At 40.8% G+C, this 17,899-nt stretch overlaps 1 protein-coding gene across 1 annotated transcript in view; it reads left to right on the forward strand.

The window, feature by feature from the left end:
* snd1 (staphylococcal nuclease and tudor domain containing 1) overlaps positions 1-17,899 on the forward strand; it is a 178,402-nt gene that overhangs the window by 102,857 nt on the left and 57,646 nt on the right. Inside the window, exon 17 of the mRNA XM_084909460.1 lies at positions 8,612-8,800. Coding sequence (XP_084765586.1) covers positions 8,612-8,800 — 189 coding nt within the window. The remainder of the gene's footprint in view (positions 1-8,611; positions 8,801-17,899) is intronic.

Here is a 17,899-nt window from a genome sequence, read left to right on the forward strand (position 1 = left end):
TCCATTGGACGTAAAACCTACAGCTTATTGCACCAGCAGCATCTGCTCTTATATAACTATCATTAGCTTACAGCTTTAAGTGTTTCAGGTCTGTGCTAACTAAAAATAAAGACAAGATGATAGTTTATTAAAGTTTAATGAAATTTGCAGATTGTTTTGGTGAAGTTTAATAAACTCCTTGCTATCTAAAATATAACAGGACACCGGAGTATATTCTCGAGCATCTCACACTTCTGATAATCAGTTGTCTGCTTGATGTTTATTCTGTGTAAAAACTATAACTTTAATCTCAGCCAAACCGATTTACTCAGGAACAAATAAAATACTAAGAAAAGGGAAACAATAACATTTTAAGTTATCTAAATGGCTTAAATATCATGTTTAACCTGAGTAGCGAAAGACGGCGGTGGGTTTGAAAACGATCTGCCGGGAGTCCGGTGTTCTCACAGCTCTAGTGAGCTTTGCCCCCGGCTCGCTATCGAGCTAGTGGGTAACAGACGTCTCCGAAAACGTCAGATCGCTTTTGAAAATATGTGGTGTCTTGATAAACTGAGCAGATATTTGAGGTTTACACAGCTACATTCTCGCCTGAAAATATGTTAAACGTTTATTTTGCGACCCAAAAAGAATAATAAGAGTAATATTAAAACTAACTAGCTGCCGCCATTGTTGGAAACTACGCAGGGCCACGCTATGAATTCTGGGACACAGCTTCTTCTTCTTCTTCGGGGTTTAACAGCAGCTGGCATCCTTGTACATGCAGTGCTGCCATCTTCTGTTTCAGTCCGTTATTACACTCTTAAATCCTACTAATTCCTGCGTCTTTTGTGAGCTTACAAAGCTTCAACCGACGCGTCGACTATTAAATCAGTCGTCGACGATTTTGATAGTCGACGTAATCGTGACTAGTCGACTAATCGTGGCAGCCCTACTTGAAAGGCAAGTGATGCCAGGGCCTAATAACAGACTCATAAAAAAAACATGTAAGACTTCTATGTTATCGTTTCTCCCATCTTTTTTACTTGAATAGTATTAGTATCACGCGGCTTACTATTCCCATGTTTCTGTTTCTCCTATTCAACTCTTTCCACCAGCTTTCCTTCATTCACGTCTATCATTAGAATAGTGATGCATGGGAAATGTCAGTTATCTATTGATGAAAGGAAAACTCTTTAATTGGCATCAGGCAGGTTTAATGATGGGGATCATGCTTGCTTGCTTGACTGTTAATGGCTCTGGCCATTTGAAAAACTGTTTGACTTTTCCCCAACCTCCTCTCCGATAGACAGCAGCCTGCCACTGACAGTGATGCATGGGACCCCCTGAGTCACATTGATCACCCTTGGGAGAGTCAACACACTCACAAAGACGCACACAAACACATTCCTGTCCAGCTGGTATGTTATAGCTCGATGCAAGCAACACCAGCCGTTGCTGAAATAGGTCACAACTCCCAAAGAACAAATGTTAACCTTTATTTCTACAGGATGCTGAGTTTGTACATTGACATTGTAAAGCAGCATAAAGCCCTTTTCAGACATGTACCTCATTTGTCTGTTAAAATGACAGCATTCTTCTACGGTAATGACTTCACGGTTTAATTCAGATATACGCAGTAGATGAGGAAGAGAGCCATGCAAAAATATGCATTTTTCTCATACTTGCCTCTCTGTGAACCCTGTCTTCACAGTCCCAGTTCGGCCGAATGATAAAATCTCTGTCCAAGTCAGCCAAAAGGCTGCAAAGGTCCTCTGAAGTCTGCTGATGCCTGGACTTTTTTTCTTAGTCTTTTCTTTCACCGGGGAGTCGTAATCGTGTCCTTTTATGCTTCAGAATCTGGCATCACAAGTTCACCCGCTTCTCCTTAGATTTGAAAGAAATTGACTGTTTGCTTCAGGAACAGGATGTCAGGCCAGGGTGAAGCACTCAAATCTGAAAGACCGGAGCGTATGCTAGTTGACTTCCTGTAGTGCCAGTAAAAGATTTGTTTTCCTCAAAGCAGCTATGTCTATAACTGTAGATGCTGGGCATGTAAGGAAGTAGAGTGAGTGAGTCCCCAAAGTCCTTCTGGCACCAAATTGTTTAGACAGCCAGATTGAGACTCACTCGAGCTCTGCAGTGAGCACTCTGGACAGCAATATCCTGCCAGGGTGAAGCCAATCCTCACCTTACACCATACAGCAAATTGACTGTTTCTTTCTTTTAACATTTCCACCTATTTGAAGTTCTTGCACAGAAACAAGTCATTTATAGCTGTACAAACAAGCCCTTCCTTTTTTGATCCCTTTATACTGCAGATATGTATACATATTTAAACAATTACCCATTTATCCTGACCCTGTGATCTGACAATTATTGAACTAACCTAGTTTGGAATTTGTTGGTGCCAGAGCTTTAGCTGTACAGTCAATAACCCACAGCCATAGGCATCCCACATCAGAAAATGTTTGTTGTTTTCAGGCTACCATTGTCTGTATTACAGCCTTGGATATGTTAAAAAATAATAAACAGAGTAAGTTTAGAAAAAATGTAGCCTATTAATATTTGCAGATATTAATAAAAGAACAGAAGTAACATCAATATGTTTCCGACATTTGATGGTTGGTGACCTATTTTACCCGCTCTTCCTCTCATTACATTTTTTTATGAAGTGTGGACTACATAAATCATCACTTTGATCACTCACCTGTGTTGGAAAGAACATCAGCCAATTTCAATGTGAAGATTTTTTTTTTTTTTTAAATTATAGGCCCCCATTAACAAAGTACTTAGATCTCTGCCTGATCTGTGCCATTAAGCAATCAATAGCAGTTTGTTTAATTCATTCATTTATTCTTGTCTGTCTTTCTTGCTCTCTCTCTCTCTTTCTCTCTCTCTGGCTGTCGTTCTTTTAAAGGTGATCTATATTTATAGATTTCTCCTGGAACCAGTTAGCTTTTTCCTCTCCTGATTCCACCACAGTAACCCGCTAACATACATAACCTGTTTTAAACTCAGGGAACCTTTGTTTTCACCAGTGGTTAGGTTTTAAACACTAAAAAGAGGTGTCTTTTCTTAAAATTGCCTCATTTATCTGTAAAGAACTGTAGTAGGATTGCCTGCCCAAAAAAAAAAAGAATTTAATTTGAGGGTTTTGCAAATTCCCCTGTTTCCCAGGCATGCTGTGTTACTGTTTCCCATTAACAGCAGTTTATGGACCTGCCGTGTACTAACAGTAATGGACTAAGGAATAATTTTTTACAGGTTGACGGTGGCCACAACACTAGAGACATGATGCTAGCACATCCTAGCACGTTTACAGCTTATCCACACTAAAATACTAATCCCAGGTGGCTCATACTTACTTGCGCTCGCACATGTTAAAGTTCCCTTTTACATGCTGTTGCTTTAGTAAGTAATCACAACTATAAAATTATTATGTATAATTTAACTTAGTAGCAGTTTTTTCATTATTTGTCGACAGCTGGGTTCAGTTAGCAGTTTTGATAAATGACCTGCTCAAACTGTATACCTTTATGAAACTTTAATTGAGGTGTAAATCTGAACAAATTTCTGTGTGTATGTCTGCACATGTGCCATATAAGCTCCTTGTGCCCTCTTAGAAAAATGATCAATATAAGCGGGAATGCATGGGGAATTATTGAGAGATGATGGACTTTTGTTGGATTGGGGTGCTCTACCCACAAATGGAGTCTTCACGCAAGAGTGGGCTTGGAGCACTGAAGCTGACCAATTCAAAGCTTGGCTTTTTCTCCTTAAATCCTCATGTGCCCATGAAAAGGACAGTTTGTCCTTTTCATGTGACATTCATGACTCTGAATTAAGTGTCTGAAGGCTGTGATTTCTTTTAAGTGAATAGGGAAGGTTTGGAATATGAAATAAGGTATAGGGATTATCTGATTACTCCTTTCCCCCCTGCCCACTTTGCACCTCAATGTAGGGCTTAGGACCACTCATTGCTCTAAGAAGGTTTGATGTTTTTGCCCCTGCACACAAAGGAGAACACACATACGTGCGCATTACACACCTCCGCATCACTTCTTCAATCTTCACCAAGGCTCAGTTTGATAGATGGCTTATTCTGCTGGATGAGCAAAGGGTATGTGGGAGTGACTTAAGTGTTCCTTTTTGTTTCTAACACAGATTCTATCCATTTGCTTGCCTCATTTTTTCTGAGTCAAGGTCACGAGGGACATTAAAAGATACGTGGACAAAAAGTGATGCTATTAATCAACGTTACAGTAGCATTGCTACTTAAGAACTATTGATTGTTTTTTTTGTTTGGTTGTTTTAACTTTTGAATATATTTTATAGATACAGACACTCAGCTGCAGACTCTCAAGTCTCTAAGTGGTAGAGTACTACCACTATAAAAGCAACCACCTTCTAGTGGCTTAATGAAAATAAAGAAAGACATTCCTAAATGTCTGCCAGTCTGTTTTTCCAATGTTCTGTGCATTACAGAGCCCTCTTTGATAAACAGACTTTTTGAGTCGTTTTCCTCTCTGGCAGCCGCTCACACGGCAGCGGCGACCTAGAGTACACTCTGAACATACACTATATTTGTTAGTGACAAAGCCTCGGGCTTTAAACTTTTATGACCAAAACTGGTAATTTCACTCATAAATGTAAATCTCTATGGTGATAACTGTGATCTCAGTAATTGGATCATGCACTAAAACTGAGATGTAAGTTGTGACGGAGCTGCTGTCAGTGATGATTGAAAGCTCTGATTAGTAGATTATTCTCTTGTGTGCCTTGCATAAATGCCTACAGGAAGCTGTTTTGGATGCATAGCACATAATGCATTGCTAAAACAAGCTTTTTACCCGCCACGTTCGACCTCATGGGGTCTAAAACGGCTCACAGAGAAATGGGCACGCCCTGTTCTCTGTACCTTGTGCTTATTTAGCCACTGGCGTTTTTCCCTCCAGGTGTTTAAAACATCTTTTGTTTGGATCCCTTTGCATGGCAGGTTTTAAACTGCCAGCCCACTGTATTCCTTCATTTTCTTTTTAGTGTGGGTTTGGCCCTGACATGATGTGTCACCAACTGTGGTTTAGTTTTGTTGTGTTTTTTTTCTCCTCACTTTCAAACAGCTAAGTGAATTCAATCTTCTGCAGTTTTAAAACATGCCCTTGGGCCATGGTTTCACTTCAGTTGTACCAAATGGCTTTGTGTTTTGTACTGGTCAACGAGTGCACATGTGTATTTACTTGCACACGCGCACACACACACGCTTAGTTTTGTGCGTATGCGTAGTTTGCTTTTTCTCTTTTCTGTCCACTGTGTCGACACAATCCCAGCGTTTATGAGATTACCAGAGCCCATTTGTGTTCCGACGGGAGCCATCTTGGCTCAGATGAGGCCTCCGCTGGGAACCATCTGGGCTCTACTCAAAGCAGTTTCCACTCCGCCTCCCCTGTCCTCTGCACATTGTGACCAAAGCTATTTACTTTGAAGGAAAGAAGAACTTTGAATTCTCTCTGTGTCTTTGTGAAACTCTTGATGCTTTAGATCAAGCTCCAAAGCTCGTGGGTGGCACTGTTCCTCCGCACAAAATACAGATAATGAAATATGTTGGTTGCAGGAATCATTACGTGATCATTTCTATAAAATGTATCGACTTCATGTAAATAATAAATTCTTCTATAAATTGACAAAAACATCAAAAAGTCCTGTGACAAGTTGATAGATTTCAAAACAGTCTAAGGTATTTGAGCCTCACTAATGGTAAGTAAGGCATTTCAGGTAAAGGTGAATAACAGATGAGAGTATTATTATAAAAAATAACAATCTAAAGCAGAATGCGAAGACAAGGTGGCGATAGATTCTCTTAATTGGCAGTGACTGCTCAATGGAGAAAGGAGCTGTTGTTCCATTTTTCTGCTCTGTAGTGCTGTGTGCCACATATTGCGCTAACGGTAGTATTAGGCTTCAATCCTGCCATTGATTTTAAGCCTCTTTTATCTCTGCCCCCCTGCCTGGTGAAATGTCAGTTCAGTTTTACATATGCTTTCAGGTTTTTGTGGTCACTCAATATACGCATTTGTTGTTTATTTTGACTTCAGTCAGGGAAAAACATTCTTATAATCATTTTCTATTGATTGACTAATTAAAGTTGACCTGTCCGGGTATAGTCCTTTTGATTATGACAGGCTGGCGTGTGTGATTGTAGCCTGCTGTCTTTGCTGGTGCTTTCCATTCAGCTCATGCATCCTGTAATATTACTGACATTTCTCAGTAGGTCTGTTTGGTGGTTATTAATGCTGTGTGCTCTTACAGCATCCCTGTAGGCAAAGACAAGAGTCATCTTGTCGTCATCAGCTCAGGCAGGCTCATTTTCTTTGCATAAGGTTGGCAGTATGTGGTAAATGAAGTTTCCCATGTAAGTGGTCCAGGAAAGCACACAGACAAATTTGTTGTTGTGACTGAAAAAGTGTTTTCTTAGGATCACTTTGTTTCCTTTTGCTTTTCTTTTTTTAAATCAGTTCTCGTTACAGATGGTTGATCCGACTTACTCAACTGGGTATTTTCTCCTCACGTTGGTGATATTCATCACATTTAATAGTTTCTACACGGCCTGGAAAATTATATTTTCCTCCAAAATATGATAATTAGAGAATAATTGTGGATTATGATTCTCTGAGGCAATAGAACATTCCAGTGTATAATTCCCCCCCCCCCCGTGGAAATATTATTCTATCTCTTAGTGTGCCTGTCTTTATAGCTCAGATCGAGATATTTTTTTCATAACTGAATGTTTGCTAGAATCTCCTGCCAAGTAAAGGACCGGTCAGAGTTAAAGAAAAATGGGTAGCCAAAAGGCTTTCATTCATTCTGTTGAGCACACTAGAGTTGCCCTCGTGTCTCCTGGTTTGTGCTTTTTGTTTTTTTTTTCCCCACAGCGAGCATAAACACTTTTTGCTTTGGAGCTTTGCGTGCTCCGATCATAGCTTCTAGACAACTTCTAGTCGAGTTTCTATTTTTCCTTCAAATTGGATTTTTTCCCAGCTATGAGTGTTGCTTTTAGTTGTCAGCATTGTTTTATTTTTGTTTTTGCATTTGCTGCGTTAATGGAAGCTGGTAACAGTTAAGTTGGCTCTTTTCTTCCAGCACTCGCCCACTTCCCCATTTGACATTTGGATACTCAGAGGACCGGTGCTGCTCTTATAGCCTAGTTATGTAACTGCTTCTCCACTTAGAGGAGGAAAAAAAAAGATAAAATGGGGTTAGTATCTGAGATGGCAGCGAGGAAGACAGAAAGACAGTAATGAAGATTTTACAGAGGCGGATGAGGTACGAGTGAATTTAGACTCCATTGCTGTCCTGGGAGGGCAGGCCAATGTTTTAGCTGCTCGTTTTACATGTTAAAAACAAGTACTGCTGTGTTTTTATTAGTTGGTAGAAAACAGGTTGTTTTCTGTAAATATGAAATTGTTCAGCATAGTTTGCCAAGTTTGAAAACAAGAGCCTCATTGATATGCCACTGTACCAAGTGGTGTTACATTACATTATATCGCTTTTGAACAAACCCTTGATGAAAACGCTTTATCCAAATATAACTGGATCCAGAAAGTGGAAATATGTGTCCCACTGTTATATGAATAGCTTGTCAATTTTATGCTTAATAAAAGAACAGATTATACATTCAGTAATAAAAGCTTGTTTTTTTTTTTAACTTCAGCTGAGAACAAGGCAGAGCAGTTTACAAACTTAATTCCCCTCAGATTTCCCTTGTGACTGCAGGGCTAAGCAGTCCAAGTCTTAATCGCTTGACTACGTCCTATCTCCTCAGCACACCTGCCCTCTCACTTTCTCGCTGACTTTAGGCTTTAGAGTAAAGAAAAATGCTATTGATTTTTTTTTGTCCTTTTTCTTTCGCCTCCTGGTCGTCCATCATTTATGAAACAAAAAGTAATGAATAGATAATTAGCCTGAATAGGCAGAATTTGGTTGTAGTCCATCACGGCAATGTTGTGAAATCTTTCCTACTTTGTCAGCAGGGTTAGCTAATTTGGGTGCCCTCATTTGTTTACTTAAGGGAATGGCAACTTAGCTGTCACTAATTGAAAATGATTTGCGTTGTTTAAAAAAAAAATAGGATGAAGAAATGTGGGCTCTTAATTAAGGTTGAAGTGCATATGCAACACTAATTTAAAGCCTCTAATAGCCTCCACTGTTTGTGCAGGCCAATCACAGGCCCAGTGATTTCTAAATAGACACGTTATTGAAAGCTGACAGTCATGCTTAATTGAAAATGTCAAACACTCAAGTTATTCTGAAAGTGTGCTTAGACGAGCAGTCGCTGCTGGGGCGGGTGGGGGCTTCTCTAGTTATGAAAGTACTGACCAAGACCAGATTCAATGGGAAGTCCACAACAGTGGAATGAAACAGGATCTGCATATGTGTGGTACTGAATCAATAGAAAGCTCACAGGTCTTCATTGATGTTTCTATTTAAGAACAGTGATGTCTCCTCAGGGGGACCCCCTCCCTCCTATTGCTGTAAACGAATCTCAAACCTAATCTTGATACAGAACATTAACTGAGCCTCTTTTCTTCCTCTCGTTCCTCCCTCCCTCCCCCCTCCTCCTCTTGTGGTTTTCCAGGTGGAAGTTGAAGTGGAAAGCATGGACAAAGCAGGGAACTTCATTGGCTGGCTGCACATTGAAGGTGTGAATCTGTCTGTGGCACTGGTAGAAAATGCTCTGTCCAAGGTGCACTTCACAGCGGAGCGCAGTGCCTACTACAAAACCCTGGTTGCAGCAGAGGAGGGGTGCCGACAGAGGAAAGAGAAGGTAGGTTTCATTTAGATGCTGCAAGAGCTCTACTGCACAACCTACAAAACAATGACTAGAGTCCCAAATGGCATTAAACTGGCCCTCAAAAAGCTTTCAAATGTTAATTGCACAGTAAACTTCATTTAACCAAAGCTAGCTATCTTTAGGTTCAAAATTGCTGATGGAAGTAAATCTCAAGATGTCATCCGGCTTAGCAGCAGCATCAGTGCTTACTTTACTGGCTTTCCCATCTCTGAGCCATAGTGTCTTAGATCTGCCTGCCTGTGGCCATATTGTACTGTGTCCATGTGTGGGCTATTTCTTCCATCGCAGATCCAGCAGCTCTTTTTTCCGCCTTCAACATCAGTGCCAATAATACATTTATTAGTAGAGTTTAAGGTGCTGTCTTGAGAAATGATAATCCTTCAGAAGTGAGTGGAGAAAAATAAAATAAAAAGCTTTTTGTTCAAATAATGCTGAGAAATTGCACCAAGTCACCCCAGTGGCAATATAAATGTGACTAAAGTGCATTAATAAGATGCAGTGCTAAAAGTTAGAGTTACAGTGATCTGAAAATACTCCATCTGCTTCTGCAAATAGCCACATATTTGCAGTTCTCATTGAAGCTGTCTTTTCTCAGTGGGAAATCTGTGATGGATAGAGGCCTCTCTCACAGTGATCCTGATCTCGCCCTGCATTTTCATTATGGCTCCACGACTCACCCCTGGCAGATGCACGAGGTGCCCAGCCAGCTGTCATCATTGTCCTCTTTCTCTCTATTTGTGTAACTTATTTCTTTTGCTCATGCCTCTCCTCCTCTCGCTCTTCCACTTGCGTCCACCTATTTGGGTCCTTGAGGAGACACAAATGCATCTTCTCCCCATATAAATGTGATGTAGTGCCAGAGCCAAGAAGGGGTTGCGTTCTTTTTCCCCTCCTCTGAATCTATCATGTACACAGTGAGTGTGTTCCTACTCTTGTGTCTTCCCTGCTCTCAGCTCTCCTCTTTTTCTTCCAATTACTCTCTGTCTAGGTCTTCCATTTCTCACAACTCTGAATAGAGTGGTGCGCAGGTGAATCTTTTGTCTGACATTTAAAAAAAAAAAGAGGCGAAAAAAAGGAAAAACATCTTGCCAGTGATGTGAGCACACAGACGCTGCCATGTTAAATCTAACTGCAGCATGAAGGCGCATTCCTGACACCTCCGATAACAATTTCACTACCGGTTTCCAAACCCTCTTGCAGTGTTGAGACAGATTGACTTTCACCACAAGGTTTTGACTTGAGCTAACCTGAGTGCGGACAGGGCCGTGAGGAAAGGCAACAGAATGGGGCCTGAATTGACCAGACAGACGGTGATTATGTTTGATGTTAGTTTGCCAAAGGCACCGGTGGACAAATCAACCACAGCCTGATTTGTTTGTGCATGTGTGTAGTGGAAAGTGTGTTGTGTTAGCAGGGCACGGGGCAGTTAGTTGTATTTGTGTGTGAATGCATACTATGCAACTTGAAGGCAGATAAGGTGGGACTTGGTGTTCTAATTAACCCATAGAGACCATCTTGAGGGAAAAAAGCTAAGAGCATGCATTTTTTTTCCCCGCCTTTCTTTCTCTTTTGAAGTTAAGGTGGTTGGTCTTTGTGTGTAGGCTGAGGCTCGGTATGGTAGCTTGTATCCCTTCCCATCGCCCTCCCTCTTTTCCTCTTTTCTCATTGCCCTCTCTTTATTGTCCCTGCGGCAGTGGATATGGAAGACATCATTGGTACTGCTGCGTCAGGCGTCTCTCTGAGAAAACAAGGTTGTCATAATGAAGAGGGTCCCATGTGTGCGTGTATGCATGCACACACTCATTAAGAAAAGCGTCGGTGGTCCAGCAGGACATCGAGGGGGAGGGACTCAGGCTTGCTGCAGTAGCATCCTGAACCAAAACTGCTTAGTTCGAGTGACTTAAGCGAATATGAGATTTTGCTACAATGAGGCCAATGGGACAAAGTGATTGTCTTCTAAATGAAGCCTTCCAAAGGGTTTGGAGAAGACCCCTTTTCTCAGAGCTCAGCGCATTTTGATCTTGCACATCAGCATCTCTTGGAACAATATCTGGAACAGTCCTGGGAGCAAATCCATCTCACACAACATGCAGAAGGCTTAAGTTGTAGACCTGGAATTGCTCCAAAGCCTGTTTCCCCATTACATTTATCTGTGCCTCGACTATTGTTTACATAAATCTCTAAAGTGTGTCCCCCTGTAAGAATTATCATCACGCTATCAGCACTAACATTCCTATAATTCAGTGAAAAAGACCGACCCAGGGACAGAGTATAAACTTATCTTGTGGTGTTTTAACAATGATTTGATCGCTGCCACGCCATGGTCACGCCCCCTCCTTAAATCTCCTCCGTGGTTTAACAAAGTAGTCTGGTGTATATTCAAAATCTCCTTTGGTTATAAAAACAAACTCTCGCTCAGCAGTCATCTGTGTAAACAAGACTCATTGCAAAGAGGGTGCATTTTGTCTTTGTAATAAGACAGATCTCTTTGCAGCTAGTCATATTATGTTCCACGGCTATCTTTCTGCAGCTCAGAGAAATGAATTGTACAAAATGGTAGTTTGGCTCGGTGGATTGGTAACAGCAGAGTCTTTGACAGGGGAAATGTTGGCTGTAGCTTTCATTGAAGTTCCCTAAAGACTGAACAGGTGTGGGAGCTGGCTCGTCGATATGTAGTTGTGCCTCGGGACTTTCCGATTTCAGAAACAGAAAAATGAAATAAAATACTTAGAAATTAAGCGATGGGTTCACGAGAGGGGAAATCAATTTAGACTCCCAGAAGCTCTTGGCTGTGCTCTGCTAGTCAGAGCTCTTCGCAGATGTGCAGTGTTATTTTTTTGTGTGTATTTATTTGTGAATATTCTATTAAGGCCCACCTTTACTTAAAAAAAAAAAAAAAAAAAAAAAAAAAAAGGCAACCAAGTAGCTATAAATTGGACGAGGACAGAAACATGCTCGTAATTGGAGTGGCCTCATTATGAAAAGATGAATCAACAATCGGTGCTCAGTGATAAAGTGTGCTTTCTGTTGGGCAAGCGGTTTTTTTCCCCTTTTCTTTGCTGCTATAATTACCCAACCTTGAAGGAGATTAATACACTCCGATGGCTCTCAAAGTGGGTAAAAGAAGATAGAAAAGAAAAGGCGTGGAAAAAAGGGCAAAAGAGGATATGACAAACCCTGTTAAAGATATTTCATGTCATAGGAATCTTCTCCTTTCATCACTACCCGCCCCTTTCCTTCAGTCCTACTTGGCCCTCTTCACAGACCACTCTCCTTCTTTTAATCTCTTCTGTTTTCTCACATCCTTACCCTTCCTTCTGCTTTATTTTTCTCGTCTCTGTCCTTCAACTAATAATCAAATTCCAGTCATGCCCCTGGCATCTTTAGATGCTTTACAGTTTTTGGATCATGCGGGACAGTTCCTTGGCCTGGACTCTGTTCAGAATGAATCAGGACCTGCAGCAGTTGTACCCTTTTCGAAGGGGGGGGGGAAAACCTTTGGAAACATAAACCCAGGATCTGGTGCTGCCGTTCCTAATACTTCACCCGTCCATCAACAGCACCCGTCAAAAGCACTTGAAGCAGCATCATTCTGACAGTGAGCCAGGTGACGTGTCCTTGGAGCAGCCTGATTGAAGTACATAATCTTGTTTCAGCATTCTTTTCTTTTTTTCTTTTTTTACCCTCAAGTGGTCCCCAGACTTGGAAGTCCAGCCGACTTAGCTGTCACTTTGCCAAAGGCCCTGTTCACAAGTATAGATTACCGCATGACCCAGATCATCCGTTTTTACTGTGCAAAGCAGATCACAGAACTCGAATTTGCTGCTATTGGCTGACTAACATTGTTTGCATGTCTGATTATATTGGTACAGTGCAATTTTCTAGATCTTTATTTTGGTTCAGTTGCTTCTTGCTTACTCTGAAAGGTCAGTTGGTAGCTCACAGTGGAGGCCAAACATCTCAGTGTGCTTTTTTTATGAGTTGTTTTTTTTCTCCTGTTTTCAAAGACGGTGCAAAAACCTGTCCCTGTCTTGCTTTCTAAGCTGTGTCTTCTCTGCAGTCAGCACATCACACACCTGGCTAAACAGGAACACACTGTGGATGAATCAAGATAATTGGGCTTTTAGCAAAGCTAATTAGCTTCTGTCCCTGAGTTCATGCTGTAGGAAGTTTACCTCCAGTTGGCTGAATTCACTCAAAGGATTTATATGGTTAGCGTTCTCTCGCTTGTTTGCATAAAATTCTAGATGTTGTTGTATATTTCCCTTTCAGTGAAATTAGATTAAATGTGTGGATTTTAAAAAAAAATTGCTGTAGTGTGAAGGATTTTTTTTTATCACCTATGTACCATGATAATTCTCAGTCTTCTGTTAATAATCTACATAAAATTTCATACTGCCGTCTTTGTTTGGTTTCCATGGATGACAGTCCCTATTCTATTAATGCCACGCTCAGTGCTTCCAGGGCAGAATTTTTTTTTCCTCTATCCTTTCACATTTTCTTGGCCTCTCATAGTGAAATAACCTATGGCAGCCACCAGGCAATATAATGGAAAAACGCTGGGGATTAACATTAAAGTAAGGTCATCTGTAGAGTCTTGAAGTGAAATAAATTTGGTTCTTTCTATGGCTGACTCTGAAATTGTTTCTCAAATTTGGGTCTTTTTTTTTTTTTTTTTTGCCAAATCCCTTTGCTGCTCTCGCAAATTATTTCCTCTTAACTTGAGCCATTTTTGGTCCGAGTCCCTGGCTGTCATGTCTCTGCAAAGAGTTTTTGGCTAATGTGAAATAATTAGTGCCGTTACATTCCTCTCACAAGTTGCATTAGAGTGTGTAAAGAATTAAAATATAATTGCATTTGGAGGCACACGGAATGATTGCACAACTGTATTACCATTCCAGGCATACCTCTCGAATATCTCTCCAATGTATTGCTTACTGCTGTCATTGTTGCCTTGTGATTTAACAAATGAAGGCTGTGTGGCGTCGAGATGGGAACAATGACCATGACATGGGCAATCACAGAAAGTGATACTTCCTTAATGAGTGGGCTCGACACCTGTCCAGACCATTTGAAAGGGAACGGGAATGGCAGCTGAGGAAACTGCTTCTCGGGCCTGGTTAGAAATGACATACCTGTGTTTCAGGGAAGTCATTCGTACCGGGCTGATGTTTTAAGTTTTTCTTGCCACTTTTTTTGAGTCTCTTCTTTTTAGTCTAGTCCACTATCTTGCCTGTTTCTTAATTATGTTAAAATCCATACTCTTTGTTGTCTCGGTGGATGTAATTTTCTTCTTTTCTAAATGTCTCCTGTAATCCCACAAAGGTTTCTTTTATTAAAGATTATACCTGAAGACTTTATTCTGTACCATATGGATTTGCATTTCTTCTTCTCTGATTTCTTGTCTTCTTTGTGTGCAGTGTACTTTGTGCCTCGAGACTGCGATATGATAATGAAATAATTTAAAATCTTTACTTATGTAGCGCTGTGTAATATATCTTTGCAGCTTGTGGGATATGGTGAAGGTCATGAGCGCGTACAGCTTGTTTGCATTTCCTCGGCTGCTTTTGGAACGATTTCAGAAGAGTCCATTACGAGAATTTCAATGGGTGAACTTGAATGAAAGGCACTTTGTCTGGTTGTATGCTGCAAATGCCAGAAAACATCCTCATCTTAATTTGAGACATTTTTACCTCAGGCAGTGTTGGTTACGAGGCAGTTACACCTCCCTCCCCTCTTTTTATTGTTTCTTCTTTTTTTTTTTAAACTCTATTTAAAGGCCTCAGATCTATACTAAAGACTTTGAGGAACGCATTGCATAAAATGTGCAGCTCATGCATAATGCAGGTGTTTAAAGACCTGCGTGAGCACCCAGACATGTTATGTACCAGTAAATCACAGAGGCGAACAGTACATTTTCAATCTGCAGTGCTGTTTGAATGTAAGCATGGGATGTCGCGTACAAGCAATCAGAATGCAGGGATTTACAAATCATTTAAAATCTATATTCAGTTGCCCGGTGAATATTGTTTTTCTATCTATATGATACATGAAACAATGTACAGAGGCTCTTTTAATGACCCCCAAAAATTAAAAAGAAATAATAGAAAAATGAAAGGAGGGGAAGTGGTGACATCGCAAAGATAGAGTGCCAGGAAACCATTATGTCACAGGCAATTTCCATTTTTTTGCCCTTTAAGAGATGAGTAGCTAAAACTGTGCCAAAAGTCACAGTGCATCATCTCACCCGTGGGCAAACTATCGATGCAAGTCAAGCTTGTGCTGGAAATATATCGTCCACAGAATTAAAAAGTCCAGCACAACAGCACTCCCTTGTCCCATAACTGCTATACCCCAAGGACCCTGCTTCCCTCACCATTACGTCCGTTGCTTGGAACACAGTGTTGTAGCTGCAAGTAGCAATAACCAAGTTAGTACAGTTTGATGACTCATGGTGTAGCAGTCCTCAGCCTACTGTGGACAAATCACCTTTTGTGCCTTCATTCAGGAAATCAGATGTGTTTTGTGCTCCATTCACGAAAGGTGTTCATGTTTTTAGGACCATTATACACCACAACGTATCTGTACTAAAAACGAACCAAGTGTGTGCTCGGATAATAACTGGAATCATATAAACAGGCCTCAGAGCAGGGGTGTCAAACCCCCTTTTAGTTCATGGTCCACTTGCAGCCTAATTTGAACTTAAGTAGACCAGACCAGTAAAACTATTTTCTAATAACTTACATGTTCTCTTTCTTTTAGTGTGATGAAGTTTCATCTACACTAAGTTCTTTCTGAAAACATTATGTAAACTGTCCATTTATAAAACTCAAGATAAACAGGCTGAGATATTTCTTTTGGAAAGGGAAAACATCTCAGTGTTTTCGCATTACAAAGAAATCCTGCTGTAATCAATCAAAGAAGCCGTCATCACTGCTTCCTGGGATTAACCACTCTCTAAGAAATAAATCTGTAAAACTACATTTAAAAGTACTGGCAGCTCATTACTGTGAATTTGTGCCATAATTTAAAAATGTAGAGTGAGTGGTGGGGGAAGCAAACTTGTGATGTTTAATGCTTTTAATTAAAACTTATTTATTTGTATTATGTTATCAATTTCTGTGGTGTAGTGTGGGTGATGTGTTTATCTGTAAGAAGGCTGTAAAACCTACAATTATTTAGACCACTGATTCAAATAGAAGTAACTGTTTAGACTCTTGTGATGTGATTCAATTTTTAAGGTCAGAGTACTGTGGAAAAATCCAGTATTTGTACTTTTCACATTTCAGGTGGGCTAGATTGGATCCTGTGGTGATCTTGTTCTGCACTAAATAATGTGTTTGTAATAAGTCAAGTAAAAGTTTATTTCATAGCATGTTTTAAACAACCTCTGTGGGCCAACGTGCTGTACAGATTCTTAACTATATACTGTACTCACCTGTAATAAGTATTTTATGTTAATTACTTATTATATCATTTCACATACTGGAAATGATTGGGCAGTATAGAAGCAAACTGAAGGTTGAAGGCTTTGGTGGCATGTGTGAAAGGACAGTAAGATCACAGCAGGGGGGACATCATTCCCTGCAGGGTGGTTACTATGGGAGTAGTGACCCATTTGAGACCTCCCATCTTTGGATAAGATGGAGTGAACCGTGCATTCTATTATCTACTACAGATTCCCAAACATCCGTCTCTGTCTGCCTTGTGCCTTCACATTCATACGTGCACAATGTGTGCAGATGTGCGTTTTGAATGTGACTGCATACCATTTCCTTTTTGTTTGTCTACTACTGTAAGCCAGTGTGTATGCCCGTGTGAGTGAGTGCACGGCTGCCTTCATCCTCCCTCTCTGCACTGTACACACAAAATGAACCACCTACCACACAAAAGCAAAGAGCTGACAGAGCCTTTTTTTCTTTCTTTTTTTTTTTTTGTATAGCTAAGAGATTACATAATATGATTGAGTGTGCTGTGTACACATCCGCACACATACACACAAACTTTGTTGCAGATGGAGGGAGGTGCCACACGTGCACGCACCATACTCTCACCGTCTCTTTCCTGCTTAGTCAAACACACTTTGAGCCCATGCAGACAGACGGTGCACGCACAGATGTACACATGCACGCTCTCTCCGGAGACACCACCCCCACTTTAGTCGGCAAGCTGGACCCTCGGTGCCCTGAGGCAGAGAGACAGAAAGACAGAAGAAGAGATCAGTGGACCCAGTGATGTGTGTGTTATTTACACCCCAACTCCCAGTTTTTTCTCTCTCTCTCTCTCTCTCTCTCTCTTTCTTTCTCATTTTCCCAGTCTTCATCTTCCTTTTCCCCAATTCAAAGCTGCAAATTCAGCACTCTGTCAGCTCTGCTCGCAGTCTTGTGAAATCACATACTAACATTCTTTCCATCTTTATTTGCTTCATTCTCCATTTGACACAAAGGCTGCACCCCGTGCACATGGCGCTCACATTCTTCTTTTTCTTCTTCTTTTTTTTCCCTCCCTTTTTTTTTTTTTTTAATGAGCAAGAAGCTACCCCAGTGACATCTGAGCAGTCCCACCTTCTGCTTGGCGAATTATATATTTACGTGAGTTGCAGGATAACACGCGGTCTTTGAAAATGTCATCTGAAAAATGCATCCAGGACATCAGGCCAATCCTAAGGAGCCCACACCCTCATATGAAATATTCTACTTGATGAAGCATATAAACAGGAAGTGGGCCTTTTTTGTTTAGCACAACATTTTCTATGTGTATTTGTGCAACTGTGTTCCAGCAGCCTGCACGTGATTTCGTTAGTTTGCGTCTTTCCTTCAACTTGTGTTCGTGATGATTATTTTACATATAATCCTATACATTTGTTTATGCACGTCTGTCTCTGTGTCATTGGCCACACGCATTTCTTTCTCCAGTCATGCACAAGATACTTATGCCCTCCTAGCGGAGGACCTCGCGGGCAGGTTTGCGGCTCCCTCTGCTTCATCAGTGTAGAAATGACTCAGGCGCCCAGCCTCCCATCACTTCGCTCTAGTCTTAGGATGAAGGTTTGAGGCCATGAGATCAGAGAAG

This window comes from Perissodus microlepis, chromosome 17, assembly GCF_051167445.1.
Source record: "Perissodus microlepis isolate ML-2025 ecotype Zambia chromosome 17, ASM5116744v1, whole genome shotgun sequence".
Taxonomy (NCBI): domain Eukaryota; kingdom Metazoa; phylum Chordata; class Actinopteri; order Cichliformes; family Cichlidae; genus Perissodus; species Perissodus microlepis.